This window comes from Macrotis lagotis, chromosome 3 (genome assembly GCF_037893015.1).
Source record: "Macrotis lagotis isolate mMagLag1 chromosome 3, bilby.v1.9.chrom.fasta, whole genome shotgun sequence".
In the NCBI taxonomy this organism is placed as follows: domain Eukaryota; kingdom Metazoa; phylum Chordata; class Mammalia; order Peramelemorphia; family Peramelidae; genus Macrotis; species Macrotis lagotis.
In genome coordinates this window covers 233,870,799-233,891,577 of record NC_133660.1, presented here as the reverse complement: position 1 = coordinate 233,891,577, position 20,779 = coordinate 233,870,799, and the positions used below count along the sequence as shown (strand labels likewise).

The 20,779-nt window shown below is 40.1% G+C and overlaps 1 protein-coding gene across 1 annotated transcript; it reads left to right on the top strand.

The window, feature by feature from the left end:
* Positions 1-249: 249 nt before the first annotated feature.
* On the top strand, positions 250-20,108 carry LOC141518299 (natural cytotoxicity triggering receptor 3 ligand 1-like). Its single transcript, XM_074230183.1, has 5 exons — positions 250-572; positions 8,556-8,909; positions 9,731-10,051; positions 12,747-12,851; positions 15,611-20,108. The coding sequence occupies exons 1-5, from the start codon at positions 488-490 to the stop codon at positions 15,760-15,762; spliced, it is 1,017 nt and encodes a 338-aa protein (XP_074086284.1). The 5' UTR covers positions 250-487; the 3' UTR covers positions 15,763-20,108.
* Positions 20,109-20,779: the final 671 nt, after the last annotated feature.

The window sequence follows — 20,779 nt, the reverse complement described above, 5'->3', positions numbered from 1 at the left end:
CCTCCCTCCCTCCCTCCCTCCCTCCCTCCCCACCAGGTGAGCTTCAGTTTCTCCTGAAGCAAGGCAGTCCCTTCATTGTTAGAATTTCCCCTCTCCTCCTATGTTGACTTTTCAACATCCAGGGATCACCCAGGCCCTTCCATTCCTCTGCAGAAAAGATGACTTTTTAATGACCTTTTCCTCCTTATGGAGCAGGCGACACAGGAAGAAATCAGCACGACTTAGCTGAATGAATTTCACTTTCGCAGGAAGTGGTCCAGTGACCAAAGTTCTTAGTGTATTTGGTAGATTGAGGTAGATGCCTCCTGCTCTCGGTCTGTGGTGGGTCTGCTCTTGCGGATGCTCGAATTTCTGATGACTGCTGTTCCGCAGAGGATGCCTTTCCTCCAGATCTGTAACTGCGCAGCCGGCTTTTATTAATGTTTTTTTAGAAGAGGGGGTGGTGATAAAGAAGAGGCTCCAACACGTCCCAGCTGGCATCACGGAGATGGCGAATCGTGCCTACTGCCTGGTACTTCCCGTGATATTGGGGGGGTTGCTCCTGAAGCTGTGGGAGCCCCAGGCCGTGTCAGGTAGGGAAGGAGAGGGGTCCAGGGGACCTGGGGAGGGAGCCGCGCTTCCAGGTCGGCCCCGGGGCTATGGAAGCATATTGGGCCGGCAGATTGGCTGGACTGATCTCTCCACAGGCACCCTGGGATGGACAGCCTGCCATCCTTTTGCTATGAGAGATCCGTCCCCTCAACTGATCTCTCCCCCAGTTCCTTGAATACACGTGGTCAGAGCCGCTAGCCCTTAAGAATCATTTATGCTAATCCTCCTCCTCCCCTTCCTTCCTCTTTTTTTTTTGTTATTTTATTTTACTTGTTCCCAATTTTTGTAAGTTTATGAGTGCCACCCTTTTCTGCCTCCCTCTCTCCCTCCCTCTTCCCCAAAGGCAGCAATCACATTTTGATTCTTATTAGTGCAATCATGTTTAACATATTTCCATTTTAGTCTTACTGTGAAAGAAGAGTTAGAAACAAGGGGGGCGGCTAGGTGACGCAGTGGATCGAGCCCCGGCCATGGAGTCAGGAGGACCCGAGTTCAAATGTGACCTCAGACACTTGATAATTACCTAGCTGTGGGACCTCGGGCAAGTCACTTAACCCCACTGTTTTATAAAAACAAGAGGGGAAAAACAGAAAGAAAGAAAAAAAATGTAAAAGGAGTTTGAAATGCTCTGCATTCAGATTGCATAGGTTTTTCTCTGGTTACAGATAGTATTTTCCTTCACGTGTCTCTTAGAATTATCCTTGATCATTGAATTGCTGAGAAGAGCGGTGTCCATAGTTGATCATCTCACAGTGCTGTTGTTAATGTGCATGGTTTCCCAGCTTTTCTAAAGTCTACTCACTTAGGATTTCTCCTCCCCTCAACCCTCTCCCCCTCAGTCTAGGAATCAGAGTTAGGAGGAGGTCATGGACATTAATACTATCCTGCCACCAGTCTTTTTTTTTTTTAACTTTTATGACTAATTTATTCTTTATCTACTTCTAAGTATTTGCTATTGATAACAACCCCCTAAAGCAAGATTCACTGGTATTGCCACATCATATGGGGCCTTTGCTGTATATTAATAATACTGTGATATTTTCTTTAATGAAAGCTGAAATGATTGCTTTATTTTTTTACATATTTTTATTTTTATTTATTTTTTTATTCTCATTTTGTACAAATGTTTTTTTACATTAATAAAATATTCTTGTTTAAGAGTAAACAAAATACCCCTCCCCCCATGAATATAGACTTGCTTGGGCGATAAAGTAAAGGGGAGAGAAAAAAATTAAAATTAAAAAAAGATAATAGTAATAATTGTAGGTATGGCCAGGTGGCGCAATGGATGAAGCACCAGCCCTGGAGCCATGAGCACCCGAGCCCACATCCAGCCCCATAGAACCAACAATCACCCAGCCGTGTGACATGCAAGCCACCCGATCCCCACTGCCCTGCAGAAACCAAAAAGAAGAAAAAAAAAGACCCAAAATAAAATAAAATAGTAATAATAGTAGGGGTGGCTGGGTGGCAAACAGAGCATTGGCCCTTGAGCCAGGAGCACCTGGGTCCAAATCCGGCCCCAGACACCCAAAGATCACCCTGCTATGTGGCCCCAGGCAGGCCACCCAGCCCCATTTGCCCTGCACCCCTCCCCCCAAATAATAATAACAAAAATGTGCTTCAGTCTTTGTTCCAACACCAACAACTCTGTCATGGGTGGATCGCATTCTTTATGGTAAGTCCATTGCAAAAGTTACTTCTATATTTTTCCAACGTTGCCATTGCTGATCACAACTCCCTCCTTTCTTATTTCTCCACTACCATGTACTATATTTTCTCTCTCCTTTCACTCTGACTCTGCTGTAGGGTCGCTGAGTGGCACAGCAGACAGATCCCTGGTCCTGGGGCCAAGAGGCCCTGAGCTCCTATACCACCCCTTAGGCCCAGCATCCACCTGGCCCTATGGTCCTGGACAGGCCTTCCAATCCCAGCCCCTTGCAAGAAGTAAAAAAGAAAATGTGTCATATCTGACCACTCTCCCCCCATGGTCCATCCTCTCCTCCTTTATTCACATCCCCACCCCTTCCCCCTGCTCCCCCCTCCTTCTTACTCCAGATGCCTATACCCCATTGGGTATATATGCTGTTTCCTCTTCTAGTCACCTCTGATGAGAGGAAAGGTTCCCTCATTCCCCCTTGCCTCCCCACTTCCATATCATTGCAATGGCTCATTGTAATAAAAAAATCTTATTGTATGAAATAGCTTGGCCTATTCCCCCTCTCCTTTTTCTTTCTCCTATTACATTTCCCTCTTTTTCTTTCTATTGACTCCATTTTTTATACCATATTTTATCTTTAAATTCAGCTTTCTCCTGTGCTTCAACTATAAAAGCTTCCTCTACCTGCTCTATTAACTGAGAAGGTTCATATGAGTATTATCAGTGTCATTTTTCTATGCAGGAATACATGCAGTTCATCAAGTCCCTCATATTTGCCCCTTCTCCTCCAATCTCCATGCTTCACCTGAGTCCTGTATCTGAAGATCAAACCTTCTGTTCAGCTCTGGCCATTCCAAAAGGAACATTTGAAATCCCCCTGGTTCATTGAAAGTCCATCTTTTTCCCTGGAAGAGGACATTCAGCCTTGCTGGGTAGTTCATTCTTGGCTGCATTCTAAGCTCTTTTGCCTTCCGGTATATTATATTCCAAGCCCTATGAGCTTCCAATGTAGTTGCTGCTAAGTCCTGTGTGATCCTGACTGCAGCTCCACAATATTTGAATTGTGTCCTTCTGGCTGCTTGTAATATTTTCTCTTTGACTTGGGAGTTCTGGAACTTGGCTATAATATTCCTAGGGGTTGGTTTTTTGGGATCTCTTTCTCGGGGGGATCGGTGGATTCTCTCCATTTCGATTTTGCCCTCTGCTTCTAGAATATCAGGGCAATTTTCCTGTTGTAATTCTTTGAAAATTATGTCAAGGCTCTTTTCCTGATCATGACTTTCATGTATTCCAATAATTTTTAAATTATCTTTGCTAAGTCTGTTTTCCATATCAGTTGTTTTTTCAATGAGATATTTCACATTTTCTTCTAATTTTTCATTTTTTTTTGTTTTGAAGTATTGATTCCTGATTTCTGGTAAATTCATGAATCTCCCTGAATTCTATTCTTTGTCTGAAGGATTTGTTCTCCTCAGAGAGTTTTCTTATCTCTTTTTCCATTTGGCCAATTTTCCTTTTTTAAGGCATTCTTCTCCTCAATAACTTTTTGAACTGTTTTATCCATTTGACCTAAGCTGGTTTTTAGCATTGCTATTTTCTTCAGCATTTTTTTGGATTTCCTTGACTAGGCTGCTGACTTCATTTTCATGTTTTTCCTGCATCTCTCTCTCTCCTTTCTTTCCCCAGTTTTTCTTCCAACTCCTTCATTTGATTTTCAAAGTCTTTTTTGAGCTCTGTCATAGCCTGAGCCCAATTTCTGTTTGTTTTGGAGTCTTTAGATGCAGGAGCTTGTGCTTCCTCATCTTCAGACTGAGTATTTTGACCCTTCTTGGGCTCATTTGCAAAATATTTCTCAATGGTCTTCCTTTTGTTTCTCTGCTTGCTCATTTTCCCAGCCTGGGCCTGGTTTTGGGGTGCTTCCTGAGCTTTTGGGACACTCCCACAAGGGTCTCAGTGTGTGAGGCTCTGTCCTCCCTCCTGGTCTGTGAATGACCATAAGCGCCCCCCTCTGCCATGGGGCCGAGGTGGGGGGGGCTGTTGTTCTATGGGGGGCCTAGACTGGGATCAGGATCTGAATGTGGTCAGAACTCCAGAGTCCTGTTCCAGGGGCACAGGACAGAGCTCTGCAGTCTCTCTTCACTCCCCTCCCTCAGCTCAATGGGCTCATGCCCTGAAGGCTCCTGCTTACGGGCTCCTGCTTCTGTTTCTGGATCTGGGCTGCTGAAAGACCAAGCTGCTAGCTGTGTGCCCTGAGCACTGGGCTCCACGTGCCAGCTCTGGCAGAGGTCCCCTGCTGTTCCCCCACTCTGTGCCCAGTGCCCGGGGTGCAGCTCAGGAGACTCACTGGTTGCTGTGAGCCGTGGCTCCCAGCACCCTGGGGCTGCCTCCAGGAGGCTGAAGTTCTTTCGCTGGCCGCCCCTCTGACCCCAGGGAGCAGAGCCTTTCTGCTCTTTTCCAGGTTACCTTGAGTAGGAGAACTGCCTCACTGGGTCCCTTTGTGGGTTCTGTCTCTTGAAAATTTAGTTAGAATCCTTAGTTTCAAGTTTTATCAGAGAGTGCCTAAGACTCGATCCCTTCTTGTTGCCATCTTGGCTCTGCCTCCTCCCTGCCACCGGTCTTAAGAGAATCTTGGGCTCTCTCACCTGTAAATCAGGGCTTTAGATGAACTCGAAATCTGACTGTTTCTTCATTTTCAAAAGAGAAAAATAATTGTAGTCCAGAGAGGTTTCACAGTACATAGGAAATGACAGAGGAAGGATGGGAAATGAGTAGTACATCAGGTGATTTCCATTGTTAGAAGCTTTTGACTAGAATCCTAGCACTTCTACTTCCTATTGGACTACAGGGGAAAGACAATTACTTTCTGTGATTTTCAGTTTCTTCTGCAAAATGAGGTGGTGAGGGTAAAAGGAAAGCATGTTTATTGGATGACTCTAGAATATTCCTTTAGAAGTCTGAAGTCTAGAAGAAACATAGTGCAGGTTTTCTGTTCTTGTGCTAACTGGGGCCTCAGACCACAACGAACTGCAAAAATACCAAGGCCACATTTTACCTCTCATAACTTTTGTGTCTCCATTCCATGTCTTTTGGAGATTAAACTACTGAACTGGTGATCCTTGTGAGTTCTGTGTTTGTAGATCCTGATCTCTTCCCTGAACTCCCTCCCCTCCCAGGTCCTTGTTTGCAGATGTAAACCTGGAACCCATAAATGAATTTCAGAGTGGGGAAGGTCTATGAATTTGGATAGGGGAAAACACATACATCTTTGTTTCAATATGCTTGGTTTCCTTTATAACCCTGTAATTATATGCATTTAAAAAAACTTTTGGGAAATGGTCCATAGATTACATAAGACAGTTAAAGGGTTCATGGCAATAAATGGCTGAAGTATCCTTGTTTCAGAGGCAACACTTGAATCAAAGCAGTCCTCTGATTCTAGTACCTGGAAGTTAGAAGCCTCAACCAATAGGTAGCCTTGGCTAGCAAATTACTATCTTCTGTTCCTATAATCTCAACAGTTCAAAAATCATATTTCCTGGGGATAGTTATTTCCCTTTCCTCTCTTCCTTGTACTTTCCCTCATTGTCCCTTTCAGTACTACCACTGCCCAGAACTTCCTCTATTTCTGACTCTTTCCAATGTACTGTCTGGAATCCGCATTCAATTGTTTTGAATCTGCCCTCCAACTTCAACCCCCTATTTTTTTTTCCATTTTCTGCTCCCCCAAACCTGGCTTTTTCCAGAATACTCTCTCTAATACTGATTGTTTCTTCTCAAGTCCTCCCTCATACCAAGCCACTGGTATATGTTTTTCCACTTCTAGCTCCAATACTTGGCTGCTGCCTCTTTTGAGATTTACCAAATATATACATGAATGAGAAAACATAGTTATATGCTTAATATAGCATTATTTATAATTTTATCTATCACATATGGTGCAGGACATATAAATACAACTAAGCAAGGTAGTGCCTACTTTAAATCACTTACATTCTAAAAGAAGATGGCAACATAGAGTTTCAAGGAATGAGGTACCTTAATCTGGAAATAGCTTGGAAGTATATGGTGGCCTAGATTCTGGCCAGGATAAGGGCAAGGCTCACTTGTTGGGGTCTCAAGGCAGATAGGAGGAGAATGAGAGGGATGACCAGAATGGAGGCAGTTATAGCTTAGAAATAGTTGAAGAAGTGCCACCATCCAGGCAGATCCTTGATGCTCTCATCAACTAATCTCCAAGTCATTTTTCTTCTTTCTCTAGAAGAGTTCATGACTCCAGGTTTTTCTTTCCAACCCAACACTTGTCCTCTTTCCTTGGGAACTGCAATATAGATGACCATGTTTCCTCTAATAGAGATGAATTCTAGAAAGCTGGATAGAGAGGAATGGATGTTAGAAATGGAGTAGAGAGAGATAGATGAATAAGGATTTTGACAAAGAGATAGCCAATAGATTTGAAGATGCCTCTTGCAACTTAAAAGTATTAATTAAATTAGATAGCTCTCTTGTTAAGACATCTCTTGAATCCAAACCCTTCTCCATGTTCACATATCTCATAACCCTGGTTTAGGCAGGTTTTTTTGGTTTTGGTTTTTTTAACCTGTACTTTTCCCCTTCTTACTTGGACTACCATAAAAGCCTTCTAATCACTTTTTCTCATCATGTTCCTTTCCCCTTCTAGTTCATCTGCTACCTGGCTGCCAAAAGTTCTGGTATGACAACTGACTGCCACTTCTTTTCTCAAAACGCCTCCATAGTTCACTATTACTTTTAGGGTAAATACTTTTAATTTGGAGGGTTTTTTTTTAAATAATTCCCTTCCTTCTAGCCCTATTTCCTGTAGCTCCCCTGCATAAACTCTGTTTTAATGAAAGTAACAAATAATTCTTCTATTAATTCAATACTCTATTTCTCGCCTCAAAGCATTAGTACAAATTCTACCCCAAGCTTGGAATCTTCTCCCTCTCCTCTGCCTCAAATTCTTTGCCTTTCTTCACGACTCATTTCAGTTGTTACTATCTCCTTGAAGCTTTTACTGAACCCCCCAATTCTTAGAGTTCATTTCTGTCTTCATTTTTTTTGTACTATGGTTATTCATAGCATCCAGGTTGAGCACAGTAAAAGCTAGTAAAAGGGCAAGCATACCTTGGAAATATTTCAGGTTCCATTCCTGACCACCCCAATAAAACCAATATTGTAATAAAATGAGTCACATGAATTTACTGATATTCCAATGCATATACTATACTGTTTATACAATACTATAAATAATTAGTGTGCAATAATAGTATTATGTCTAAAATATGAACTAACCTTAATGAAAATAATATTTATTGCTAAAAAATTCTAACTCATTTTTTTTAGGTTTTTGCAAGGCAAATGGGGTTAAGTGGCTTGCCCAAGGCCACACAGCTAGGTAATTATTAAGTGTCTGAGACCGGATTTGAACCCAGGTACTCCTGACTCCAAGGCCGGTACTTTATCCACTATGCCACCTAGCCACCCCCCAATCATTTGAAACTGAAGAAAGTTGCTTTCTTTTTTGCTAGTGGAGAGTCTTGCCTTGATATTGATGGTCACTGACTGATGAGGTTGTCATTACTAAAGACTGGGGTGGTTCTGGCAATTTCTTAAATTAGATAGCAATGAAGTTTGTTACATTTGTTGACTCTTCCTTTCACTGGAACACTTAGAAGTCATTGTAGGGTTTTTAATTGACCTGATTTCAGTATTGTTGTGACTAAAGGAATAGGGAAGCTTTAGGAGAGAGAGAGAGAGAGAGAGAGAGAGAGAGAGAGAGAGAGGAGTGACTAGTTGATGGGGTAGTCAAAACACACACATTTATTGATTTAGTTCAAAGTCTCATATGGGTTTGATTCTTGGCTTATCATAATAATGATAAAGTTTGAATAATGTGAGAATTACCAAAGTGTGACACAGAGACACAATAGGAGTACATACTGTTGGGAAAATGGCACCAAAAGACTTGTCCAAAACTTGTTTGTTGCCACAAACCTTCAATTTGTAAAAAAAAAACAAAAAAAAAAAACAAACCAAAAACCCATAATATCTGTGAAGCATAATAAAGTGAAGTGCAATAAAATCAGGTATGTCTGTAGTTTATTTTGATACAAATTGTATCCTGTTTTTATATTTATCTCTAATAGGTAGCCCAATGCATTGTACTTAATGGAGGCTTAATAAATGCTTTCTGAATTAAATCTGCCCCATCCTGTGACTCTACTGTCCAGCTCTCTATGTTCCACATTATAGAACTGATGCATTTTGTCTTTCCTCATTCTTGTAGATTCCCTGAAAGTGAGAATGAACGAGAAGACTCAGATCGTATCCTTCAATGCGAATGTCATCATCAACTGTGAATTGTATGACTTTCACTTGCTACCCCTGGAAATCAATGGCATTGAGGTCAGGTGGTTCCACAGAAGGACAAACTCTGCCAATGAGGTCAAAGTCTTTGAATACTATGGAGGAAAACAGACTTCTTTCAGATCAGGAGCAAGCATCTCAATATCAGGACTGAGAATGGGAGATGCCTCTCTCTTCCTGCCTTTGATCCAACTTCAGGAAGGGGGAGAGTACAGGTGTGAGGTGATAATCTCACCAAACAGAGCCCAGGCAACATCCAGGCTGGAGGTGGAGGGTGAGTGAGAAGGGACCTGGTTTCTAGTGATCCCTGTGTGTTGGATGGCTCACAGTTGGAGATGTCTGTGTGGGCAGAGAATGGGCTGAGGTGGGGACTATATATTAATTGATTAGTCAGTCAAAAATGATAACTTCCATTTTTAGAGTCCTTTGAGTTTGCTCATGACAAATCTATCAAGTATTTGGAATGAGGATTACTATGCCCATTTTATTGAAGAGAAAACTGAGAATCAGAAAAGTGATTTACAGATTTACAGAGAAAATTACCCAAGCTGGGACTTAAACCCAGAGTTTCTAGCCCCCAAAGTTCATTGTTCTTTTAATCTGTACCTCAACCCAGAAATTTAATTCAGATTCTACTAAGTACAGCTCATGCTACTGCCTAGTAAATTGGGCTGCACCTTGGAGTAGTACAATCTTCCTGATTGGAGTCAGTATCTACATGTAGGAGATTCTTAATGCATTGATATATGGACCAGGAAAAAAAGATTCCCAGGCACCCTCCTTAGTATTTATGGCTTTTACTTTGTGTGTCTCTGGGAAGGAAATTTCTACTCTGTGTAATTCAATTTTTTTATCTGTAAAATAATTCAGAAAAATAAATTTTTGTCTTTTGTTGATTCAGCATAGTTAAATCTATGTATGTGTGTGTTTGGAGTGTGAGTGGGTATCCTCTAATGCATGATGGGAGGGTGAGGAGTGAATTTTCTGGGACAGTGCTTACCACAGTTCCCTGCTCATAAATATTTATTGATCAACTGACTGATTTCCAATATGCTGTTAACATGACCTTTAACAATGCATCCTATCTCCTAACAGCTCAACCCTCCTCCATCCTGTTGCCACAAGAAGTTGTAGTGCAGGAAAAGAAAGTGTTTACCCTGGAGTGCATAGTGGCAGGGTTCTATCCTGAGCCAGTTCAAATCATTTGGAAAAAAGTGATTTCAGGAACTCACTCTCTCATTGTGGATAATTCTGAGGCCATCAACATAAGTTCCAACAATGATGGTACCTTCAATGCCACCAGCCACTTAATTCTGCAGCCACTTTTGGAAGACAACGGAACCATCTACCAGTGTGTGGTTGTCCATAAGTCACTACTGACCCCATTACAAAGTAGTACTACCTTGATTGTAACAGGTATACACACCCTTCCTAACTTTACAGATTCTTAAATTCAGTGTAGAAAATTTTATATATTGCTCCTCTTCATTTTTTTAATTATATAAATATTTTGTTTTCCCATTACATACAATGGTAGTTTCTACCAATCATTTTTTTTGAAGTTATGAGTTTTACATTTTTTTCTCCCTCCTTCCCTTCTCTCCCTGCCTTCCCCCAACAGACGGCAGTCTGCTTTAGGCTTTATATTTGCTGACATGATAAGCATAGATTGAAATTGAACTTGTTGTGAGAGAAGAATCAGATCCAAAGGGAGGGAAGAAAGCATTTGAGATAGCAAAATGATATAATATGTTACAACTTTCAAAAATTGAAACTAATATGCTTTGGTCTTTGTTTAAACTCCATAGTTCTTTCTCTGGGTACAGATGGTATTCTCCATCACAAATCCCCTATAATCGTCCCTGTTTTGATAGCATGAGCAAGTCCATCAAGGTTTATCATTACCCCATGTTGTTAGTGTGTATAATGTTCTTCTGGGTCTTCTCATCTTACTCAGCATCAATTCATGCAAGTCTTTCCAGGCTTTTCTAAAATCCTGTCCCTCATGATTTATTTTTTTTTTAAATTTTCCTTTAGATTTTTTTTTTTTTGGCAAGGCAGTAAGGTTAAGTGACTTGCCCAAGGTCACACAAGCTAGGTAGTTATTAAGTATCTGAGGTCACATTTGAACTCAGGTCCTCCTGACTCCAGGGTCAGTGCTCTATCCACTGTGTCATCTAGCTGCACCCCCCATGATTTCTTATAGAACAATAGTGTTCCATCACATACTTATACCACAATTTGTTCAACCATTCCCCAATTCATGGGTAACCCCTCGATTTCCAATTTTTTGCCATATAGAGCTGCTATAAATATTTTTGTACATGTGAGATTTTTACCCTGTATTCCTGTTTATTTAAAAACCTAGGTGGTACAGTGGATAGAGTGCTGGCCCTGGAGTCAGGAGGACCTGAACTCAAATCTGGCCTCAGACACTTAATAATTGCCTAGCTGTGTGGCCTTGGGCAAGTTACTCTAACCCCATTGCCTTAAATAAATAAAATTTAAATTTTGGCTTAATTGTATATTGAATGATGGAATATATTTTATTCATTTCCTTACTTCTGTTCTCCTCTTTCCTTCTTTTTCCTCCTTTCCTATGTTTCTGTTATCTTTTGACTTATCTCCCTCATTTCTTTTATTCCCCTTTTTTGCTTCTATTCCTCTCCTGTTTTCCTCTGCTCTTCTGTTTCCCTCCTTTCCTCTGTTTCCATTATTGACTCTTTTAGTCTCCTTTGCTTCATTGTCTCTTTTTGTCTTCTTCCTCTCCTGTGGTCTTCTCTGTTCCTATCTTTCATTTTGATATTTGGTTACAAAAATCTTAGTTTATGGTATTACATTGCATAGTATGAAGGTGACACTGAAGCCTCCAGCTCTACCACAGACTACATAAAATTCTTAGTAGGTAGGGGATGACAGCATAATCCAATCATGTGGACATATAACCTACCACATATATATGCACACATATGTATGTATATATGCAAATATAGACTATTTGCCCATTTAATATATCAAAAATTTCACCATGACCAATTTCTAAGAAGACTTTAGGTAAAAATTTAAAACAGAGTGCTAAGTAAGATATTTTTAGTTAACAAACAACAGAGGCCCTCTAAAGAAAGAAGAATTAGTTCTTGCCAACCATCTAAGATGAACTATGATAACTGGGGAGCTATGCTGATACAGAGCAGTATCTATGGCAGTATAACTAGAGCTTTTCTGCAGGGTTGATGGGCTCAATAACTTAAAACAGTGATTTTAAAATTTGCTACATTTTTTAAGGAACATGAACTCTGGTAGAATAGAAAAACTGGGCTTAGTATTTAATTAGTGAGGATACTTAGTTAATATAGTAAACTACCAGATGGTGTACTTGTTTTTCTCCACTTCACCATCCATATCCCAGATGAGCTTTTCCTGGACCTGCCCTTAACCTCTTTCCCCAATTACTATGCTGGTAGTCTCCCTCGTAGCAGATTTTTAGAGTCTTGGGGTTGTTCTCTATAGGAGTGGATGCCCTGTGATCCCTGTCTCTCTACCATGAGTTGAAGTCGCAAGGTCTCTCCTCATGGGATCTTGCATGCTGGTATTACACCTCATTACAGTAGGAGGGAGGGATGCCTTGAGTTCTTATTTACAACTCAATTGAATTATTTTTTCTATAATGAACTACAAAGTTGATTTGAACATACCTTTTGTCTTGGTTCTCCTCAACACCCAAGTGGTCGATTCAACTAGGCACTAGTCAGAGCCCTGCCTTCTAAACTGGGTAAATTTGCAGGAAGAATTGTTTGTCATTGTGAAAAAATTAGAAAAATTGGATACTATGTATTTCCTCTGTTGAGAGAATCAAAAGTCCAGGACACATAGGAGGAAAAGAATCAGAAGTTTTGAGAAGGATTATTAGTCCAGGTGTGTCTGCAAAGCACTCAGTTTTGCTGGGGAAGGAATTGGGAGTCAGTCCCTTGGGGGTCCAGACCTAGGGACATTAATACCATAGCATAAATACTAGGTAGTTCTCAGCACGTATCCTCCAAGGGAAGTGAAATTTAGTGGTGATGATCATTGCGGTAACCATCTGAATTTTTCCTCCTTCTTCCATTTGCAGAGCTTGTAAAGTCTACAGATGTGGAGAAGACCATTATGTATGTGCTGCTAATAGTGATGGTCTTAGGTTTCTGTGTTTGGTTTTTCGTTGAACCTTTTGCAAAAGGTAAGAGACTTTCTGGGAAGATAAGAGGGAAAAATATATGGTGTAGGTAATATTAAATAAAAAGTAGCAAAATTTATTTACATTTTTAATAGAGAAGTGATGGTTTGAACAGGGTATTTCTAGCATTTCACAGTCAGCAGTGTGGTCCCTGAGAGGAGTAGGAAGGAGATGGGTGTACTGAATGAAATTCACTGTGTTGGTGGCTGTCCCCATCCCAAATGGAAGTCTTTCCTTTCATCAGCCCCCTGCTCTCAAGAAAATCTACACATTTCATTCTATAACAAACTTGTTACACTAGAGACTTTGATGTTATCACTTTTGGAAATATCATAGTATGAATCCATCCTCATGCTTCAAAATGAGGCAATGTCATGTACTAGGGGAAAAAAGGACTTCCTAAAGCATCACAAGTAGATTAGGAAGATCTCAATTTGAATCCTGTTTGTGATCTTATTTGGACCATTCACTTAAAATCTCTAGACCTCCTGACACTCATTCTGAAGTGAAGATACTGGACTGTATGATCTCTAGAATCCTTTCCAGCTCCAGTAGTCCATGATGCTCTAAGATCCATGACCTCATTGCTGTGGGTTCTCTTTCTGCCAATTTATTTTTATTTTTTATTTTTTATTTATTTTTTTAGTTTTTGCAAGGCAATGGGGTTAAGTGGCTTGCCCAAGGCCACACGGCTAGGTAATTATTAAGTGTATGAGGCCGGATTTGAACTCAGGTAGTCCTGACTCCAGGGCCAGTGCTCTATCCATTGTGTCACCTAGCTGCCCCCACTGTGCCACCTAGCCACCCCCACTGTGCCACCTAGCTGACCCCCCTTTCTGTCAATTTATGTCACTCACAGGCCTTTCACATTTTAGTAAGTGGTGTTAACCATCAACACTTGCCAGGGTAACTTTGGCTTGTTCTTGAATGAATTATTAGTATCTCTTGAGAGCAGGGTACAACTCAATGAAAGAAGTTCCCACTCCCATGTAATAAGCTTCTGGTAGCTAGACCTGTGTTTAGATGAAAGAAATATGTTTCACCCCAGACTTACACTCAGAAGGACCACTGGCACAGACTCTGAAAATCCAGGGGCACTCTTTCCACATTGTGATAAAGTAAGGCCTTGGAAGAGGGACAAATGTTAATAAAGATATATATACATATATATATGTATATATATTTCTCTAATTTTACAAATTGTCCATTTTTTATGACCTTGACAAACATGAACATTTCCATATGCAGAGTACAGAAGAGGATTGGAAATAAAACCTTGAGTTTCCATTACATAAAACTCGTTTTTAAATTACATGTGAAATTTTGGTAGTTTAAGGTAGTGAGTGGAGAGCTAATCTTGTGTGGAGTCCCTATTCTGGACCCTTATGTTGAGTCCCAGTTCTGGACTCCTTCAATCTTCCCCAGGCAAGCATTGGAGGGGTGGGAGAAAGGATTACAAAGGAGACAAGTACTCCATCAAGATCTCCAATTTCAGGTTGGCTAGGTGGCGCAGTGGATAGGCTTTGGAGTCAGTAGTACCTGGGTTCAAATCCAGTCTCAGACACTTAATAATTACCTAGCTGTGTGGCCTTGGGCAAGCCACTTAACCCCATTTGCCTTGCAAAAAAAAAAAATCTAAAAAAAAAGATCTCCAATTTCTCCAAGTGCTCCATTTATTCACCAAAACACCAGTGCCTAAATGCCTTTCCAGTCTTTAATCCACTCCTACTCCCATGGCACTTATTTAGATAAGGCTCTGATGCTCAAAGACGCTAGGTGAAGATAATTCACAATACTCCCATACACAACGGTTCCCAATATATCTCCCTTCTTGTTTTTGAAACAAAATTATTACATAATGAACGTCACATAAATTGTAAACAAAAGTTGAAAAATAGTATAAACAAATGTCAATTAAGCAATAGTAAAAATCAATATTCCGAAATTCCTTGAAATACTTTTTATCTCCAATTTACAAACAGATAAAGATTGCAAAGTTTTTCTTTTGCTAACAAAAAAAAGCATTCAAAGCAACCAAATTCAAAAATCAAACTTAAAGGAGTAACATTTAACTTTACCTAACTATTTCAGAGTTTAGACACTAACACACTCTCAACACAGAAAACAACTTTGTATTTCAAACTTATCGAAGTGAGATTGTTGGATACCCTGGCTGGCACCAAAATCTCAGAATACAGAAACATTTTCCCACCTCTCCAGGCTAGTAGAGAGATATAAAATGTCCTGTAGATGTTCAAATACACACACAAATACACACATAACCAATCAAGATGGATCTTCAGAAATATAAGCCATAGGCACAGAATTCATAAGACAAAATCCAAATTTCCCAATCCTAGGAAAAAAATCTTCTTTCCCTTTTAACTAATTGAACCACAAAGCTTCCTAATCAATAACCTATTGAAAAATATAGTCATTGCCCAGTCCCCCCTCCTCCCCAAACCAGGAAGAAGGCATGGGGGCTCCTTGATTTCCAAAATAAGTTTTTGGAGGGGTCTTGTCCTTGTAGCAAAGCCTGTATTCCATCTGAGACACAAGCTTGAGTTTTGAAGTTCCAAAAAGGAAGATTTCCTTTCTCCCTCCCTCCCTCCCTCTGCAGAGGGTGGGAACGGCAGAGAATTAGAGAAAGCCTTTGAAATCACCTAAGCAGTTAACACCAGTGCCACCTGGAGTTGCCCCACCTTGTGAACAGCAGCCATCACCATAACCAACTGCATGTGACACTCTTGCTCTTAATACAGGAAACACCCAAGTCACAGCCCTCTGCCGCTGGAGCAAGGATTGGTGGCGACAGGGTCTGCGCCAACATCAGGCTTTGCGTCTTCAACAACGACAACTCTCTAGAGTTGTCCGTAGGCTTTTTGGCTCAAACTTAAGGCACAGAGTGCAATGAAGCTGGCATCCAGGGCCAAAAGGAGCAGCAAGCAAGTCCTCTGCATCCAGTTCATGGCGCTGGTATGGACTCCTGCTGATCGAGAAGCTTTATCCCCTGGGGCTCTGGGGCTGACTCCACAGAGTTAAATACTTAATAGTTTTCCCACTTTTGCTGGTTCCTCTTTGTTTAAAATCAGCCCCCTAAACAAATCAACCTGTTACTTTCTCCAGAGTCCTCTTCTCTGGGATGTCACCTGGTTCTCTTGCTTGTATCTGCTATGATCTTATTCTGGACTTTACTCAAGATAATACCTCTTTTATTGTCCCTTTACAGGTACCATATGGTTAGTACCTGTTGGACACCGTATGTAGAGTCCCTATTACAGAGTTTAATGTTGAGTCCCAGTTCTGGACTCCTTCAATCTTTCCCAAGCCAGCTTTGGAGGGGCGGGAGATAAGGATCACAACGGAGACAAGTACTCCATCAAGATCTCCAAGTGCTCCAAGTGTTCTGTTTATTCACCAAAACACCAGTGGTTAGATACCTTTCCAGTCTCTAATCCACTCCCAGTCTCATGACACTTAGTAGGATAAGGCTCTGATGTTCAAAGACACTAGGTGAAGATAATTCACAACACTTCTATACACAACGGTTCCCAACAATCTTGGAACCATGAAGATCTGGGTTCATGTCAGGCTTCTGACTCATATTAGCTGTGTGACCCTGAATAAGACATTTAATTTCTCTAGGTAATGTTCTCAGATGGTAAATTGAAGGGAAGGTGCCTGCCTCTTTGCATTAGAAGAGGGAGGTTTCTTACATCTGAGTTCTCTGTAATAAAGAAGTCACATATTTCTTTCCTCTTCCTATCCCCTTTTATATTTCACACTGTCCTGTGTGTGTGTGTGTGTGTGTGTGTGTGTGCCTGTGTCCACTTCTTTTTTTTTAAATTAATTTAAGGCAATGGGGTTAAGTGGCTTGCCCAAGGTCACACAGCTAGACAATTATTAAGTGTCTGAGGCTGGATTTGAGCTAAGGTATTCCTGACTCCTTGTACCACCACCTAGCTGCCCTGCCACCTGGTTGCCCTGCCACCTAGCTTCCCCTGTGCCCACTTCTATACTTCCTTCTCCTCTTTTTTATATTTTAAAGAACATTTTCATGCATAATTTCTCCCTAATTTGTCCCTCATCAGAGGTCTGTGAGGTAAATAGCAAATATACTTGATCCTATTTCCTAGATGTGGAGACTGAGACTTATAGAGGTTAATCAATCAATCAATATTTATTAATGTTTCAGGCACTGAGTTAAGGTTAAATTAAACATTCACATAGAAAAAATTATGAGAGAGATTCACAACTAGAACTCCGGTTTCTTGACTCTGTCAACCCTGGTGGCTTTCTCTGCTATATTCAAGAGGAAAGAAACAGATTGGGAAAGGCAAGCACCTGGGTGATTCACCAGTCTCTGATATCATGCATTCAGATCCAAAGCATGGAATTCTTGGACTAATATTTCAGAGACCTAGTGCTTCTGTGACTTACCAGGTGTCCTTGGATAAGTCACTGCTCCTCTCTAGACCTCAGCTTTCCAATCTCTAAAACTGGGATAATGAGCAGGTGAATTTGCTCAGAATTGCTGTGACTCCTCTGACAGAAGCAGGTTATACATATCTATAAAGATCCTGCTTCTTTCTCTTTTGGAGATGTAGAGAGCCTTATTCATCTTCTTTCTACAGGCACTAACCTTGCCTCAAAACCAAATGGACACATCCTAAGGTGGCATGAATTCTTTTTTAAAATTTAAAATTTTATTTTTAATTCACAGAATAAAATCATTTCTATAATAGAGTACAACTGTGGATTATATATGTGATGGAACACTATTGCTCTTTTAGAAACCAGGAGGGATGGGAATTCAGGGAAGCCTGGAGGGATTTGCATAAACTGATGCTGACTGAGATGAGCAGAACCAGAACAACATTGTCCGCCCTAACAGCAACATGGGAGTGACGAGTAACCTTAATGGAATTGCTCACTCCAGCAGGGCAACAATCAGGTACAATTTTGGGGTATCTGCGATGGAGAATGCCACCTGTATCCTGAGAGGGAATTGTGGAGTTTGAACAAAGACCAAAGAATATTACTTTTAATTTTTTAAAAATGTTATTTTATTATATAATTTTGCTATATCTTATACTTTATGTTTCTTCCTTAAGGATATGATCTCTCTCTCTCACATTACATTTAACTTAGATCAGTGCATACCATGGAAGCAATGTAAAGACTAACAGAATGCCTTCTGTGGGGGGTGGGGGAGGGAAGCAAGATTAGGGGAAAATTGTAAAATTGAAAATAAATAAAATCTTTCTAAGACTTAAAAAAGATAACTGTATATGAAACTGCAAACCTACTATACACATCTTGCTATTCCATTCAAATATAGAACAAAATTATGCTGTAATTGTCTTTTTTCTTTTTTGTCATCCCTTCTCAAATCCCCCCCCCCCCCAATGAATCATCATTGTAAGGGACCTTTATCTCATTTAAGACCTTCACTTTACAGTTGTTGAAATAGAGGTCCAGAGAGGAAGAAATACTTAAAAACTCACAGCCAAGCAAGCACACAACCCTTGCCCTAAATGCACAGCATGATGCTTCTGAAAATTAGAATGTTGAACTTACTTTTCTGTCATGATGTCCAGTTCATAACGCCTTTTTTCTCATAACAGGGAAATAGTGTCAACATTATTACCTTCATTTTGTAGGTGAAGAATCTGAGAGTCAGAGAGTTTATGATCAAGTTCACAAATTCAGACAATGGCAGAGGTCTAGGTCTTTGGTTTTTTTTTGTTTTTTTTTTTTAGTTTTTTTACAAGGCAAATGGGGTTGGTTAAGTGGCTTGCCCAAGGCCACACAGCTAGGTAATTATTAAGTGTCTGAGACCAGATTTGAACGCAGGTACTCCTGATTCCAGGGCTGGTGCTTTATCCATTATGCCACCTAGCCACCCCTCTAGGTCTTTGTTTTCTGAGGCTAGATCTTTCTACGGCATAGCTTTGGGGCTCCACTCTGGGTTTCCGAGTGAGAGGTTTTTCTCTGCATTAGCCTCTGTCCTTGGTCCTGATAGACTGGGATTTGGGTTGAGTGGGGAGTCTGGTACAGTTGCTTGATTTGTTTTTAGCCTACGCAGGACCATAAATCTTTCTCCTCAGTGGCACCTTGCTAAGTACACTCCCTAAAACAGAGCATCTCAAGCACCAGAAGTGGAGAACTTTCTATTTTGTGATTTGGGGATAAAAGCCCAAGCCTCTTAAACTGAAGCTTTTCCTAATGACCTATCCCCTGAGGGAGAATAAGGAAGAACTCCTTTTTTTTTCTGGAAGACTAAGTATTTGGAAAAGAATAAAAAGCTAGAATCTATTCAGTTGAGGGAGAAATAACCAGGATTCACTTTGAGTCCTGTGGTCCATGTCCAGAAAGATAATCTCTCTTTAGAATATCAGGCCCTCTCAGCATGGTGTCTGACCTGGCTAGGTTTACAGAAACAGATCTCCAGGTAGAACACTCAGCCCTTGAGACTCCTCTCAGAAGGAAGATCCATCTGAAGGTCATAGGTAAGTTGAGGGTGGAAGGTGACCTTTATCTACTTTCTAAGATTATTCCCATTTTCTGTGGTTTTAGAGTGTCTTGATGAGAAGTTAGCAATGGCCATGTTTGTGGAAAGGTGAAGAGTCCTTCATTCTATTCTATTCTACTCTAGCCCAATCCTTTCCATTCAAGTCAAGTCCATAACTGTTTAGAATTATAGACTGTCAGGCTGGAAAAGACCTCCAATTTACCTTTCCCCATCCTTTACCTGAGTAAGAATCCATTCACTAATGATTTAATAAAACTTATCATTTGTTTCCACTCTAAGATTTATAAAAGATTTTCATTAAATAACCTTGTCTTAATAATAATAAGTAGCATTAATTTAACATTTTAGGTTTCTAAAATATTTTATAAATATGATATCATTTTTCTCCTCATAGCTCAGGGAGATAGTAGCTCTTATCATCTCCATTTTACAGATGGGGACCCTAGACAGACAGAGATTAAATGACTTGCTTGAGGTCATACAGCTAGTAAGTATCTGAGACAAGTTATGAATTCAGATCATCCTGACTTCAGGTATAACATTCCATCCACTGTACCATCTAGGAAATGTTTCACTAACCTTCCTTTATAGATGAGGAGACAGAGAAGTCAAGCAACTTGATTATAATCACACAGCACATATAGAAAGCATTTGAAGTCACATTCTTAACATGTGATCATTTAATCTCCACTGAAAGGTCTTTAATAATGGAGAATTTTTTACTCACCTAGAGAGCTCAGTCTTATTTTTTTAAATAAGACTTCTTATTTTTCTTCTTTTAAAATTATTTTCTTATCAATTTATATTTTTAAATAATAGAATTATTATTACAATTAATTTTTTATTCTTATTTTTCTTAATCTCATTTGTATTTTTTAGAAATTATTTTATTATTATCTTTCATTTGCAAGTTTTTATTTTCTCTCCCTTCCGTCTCTATTCCTATTGCAACCCTCATAACAAACATGTACAGTTAAGCAAAGCAAATTCCCCTATTGGCCATGCCCAAATATGCATATCTTAGTTTGCATTTTGATCCATCAGGATGTCAGAAAGTGGGTAGTGCCCTTTGTCATCAATCTTCTGGATCTCAATTGTTCATTACATTAATCAGAGTTTGCAAGTATCATTTTTCTTTATAATGGTGTTATTGCACAAATTGTTCTCTTGTTTCTGCTTGCTTCCCCCTGCATCGATTCATACACATCTTTCCAGTTTTCTCTAAAATTGTTCAGGTTGTCATTTCTTCTGGCTCAATAATTCTCTCATCAGGTTCACTTTCTAATAATTCTTATGGTTAGAAGTTGTTTTTCCACTTATACCTCACTGAAGTTTACCTATGCTAATTCTACTTAGTTTTGACCTGTAAGGTCAACTGAAGTAAGGATAACCACTT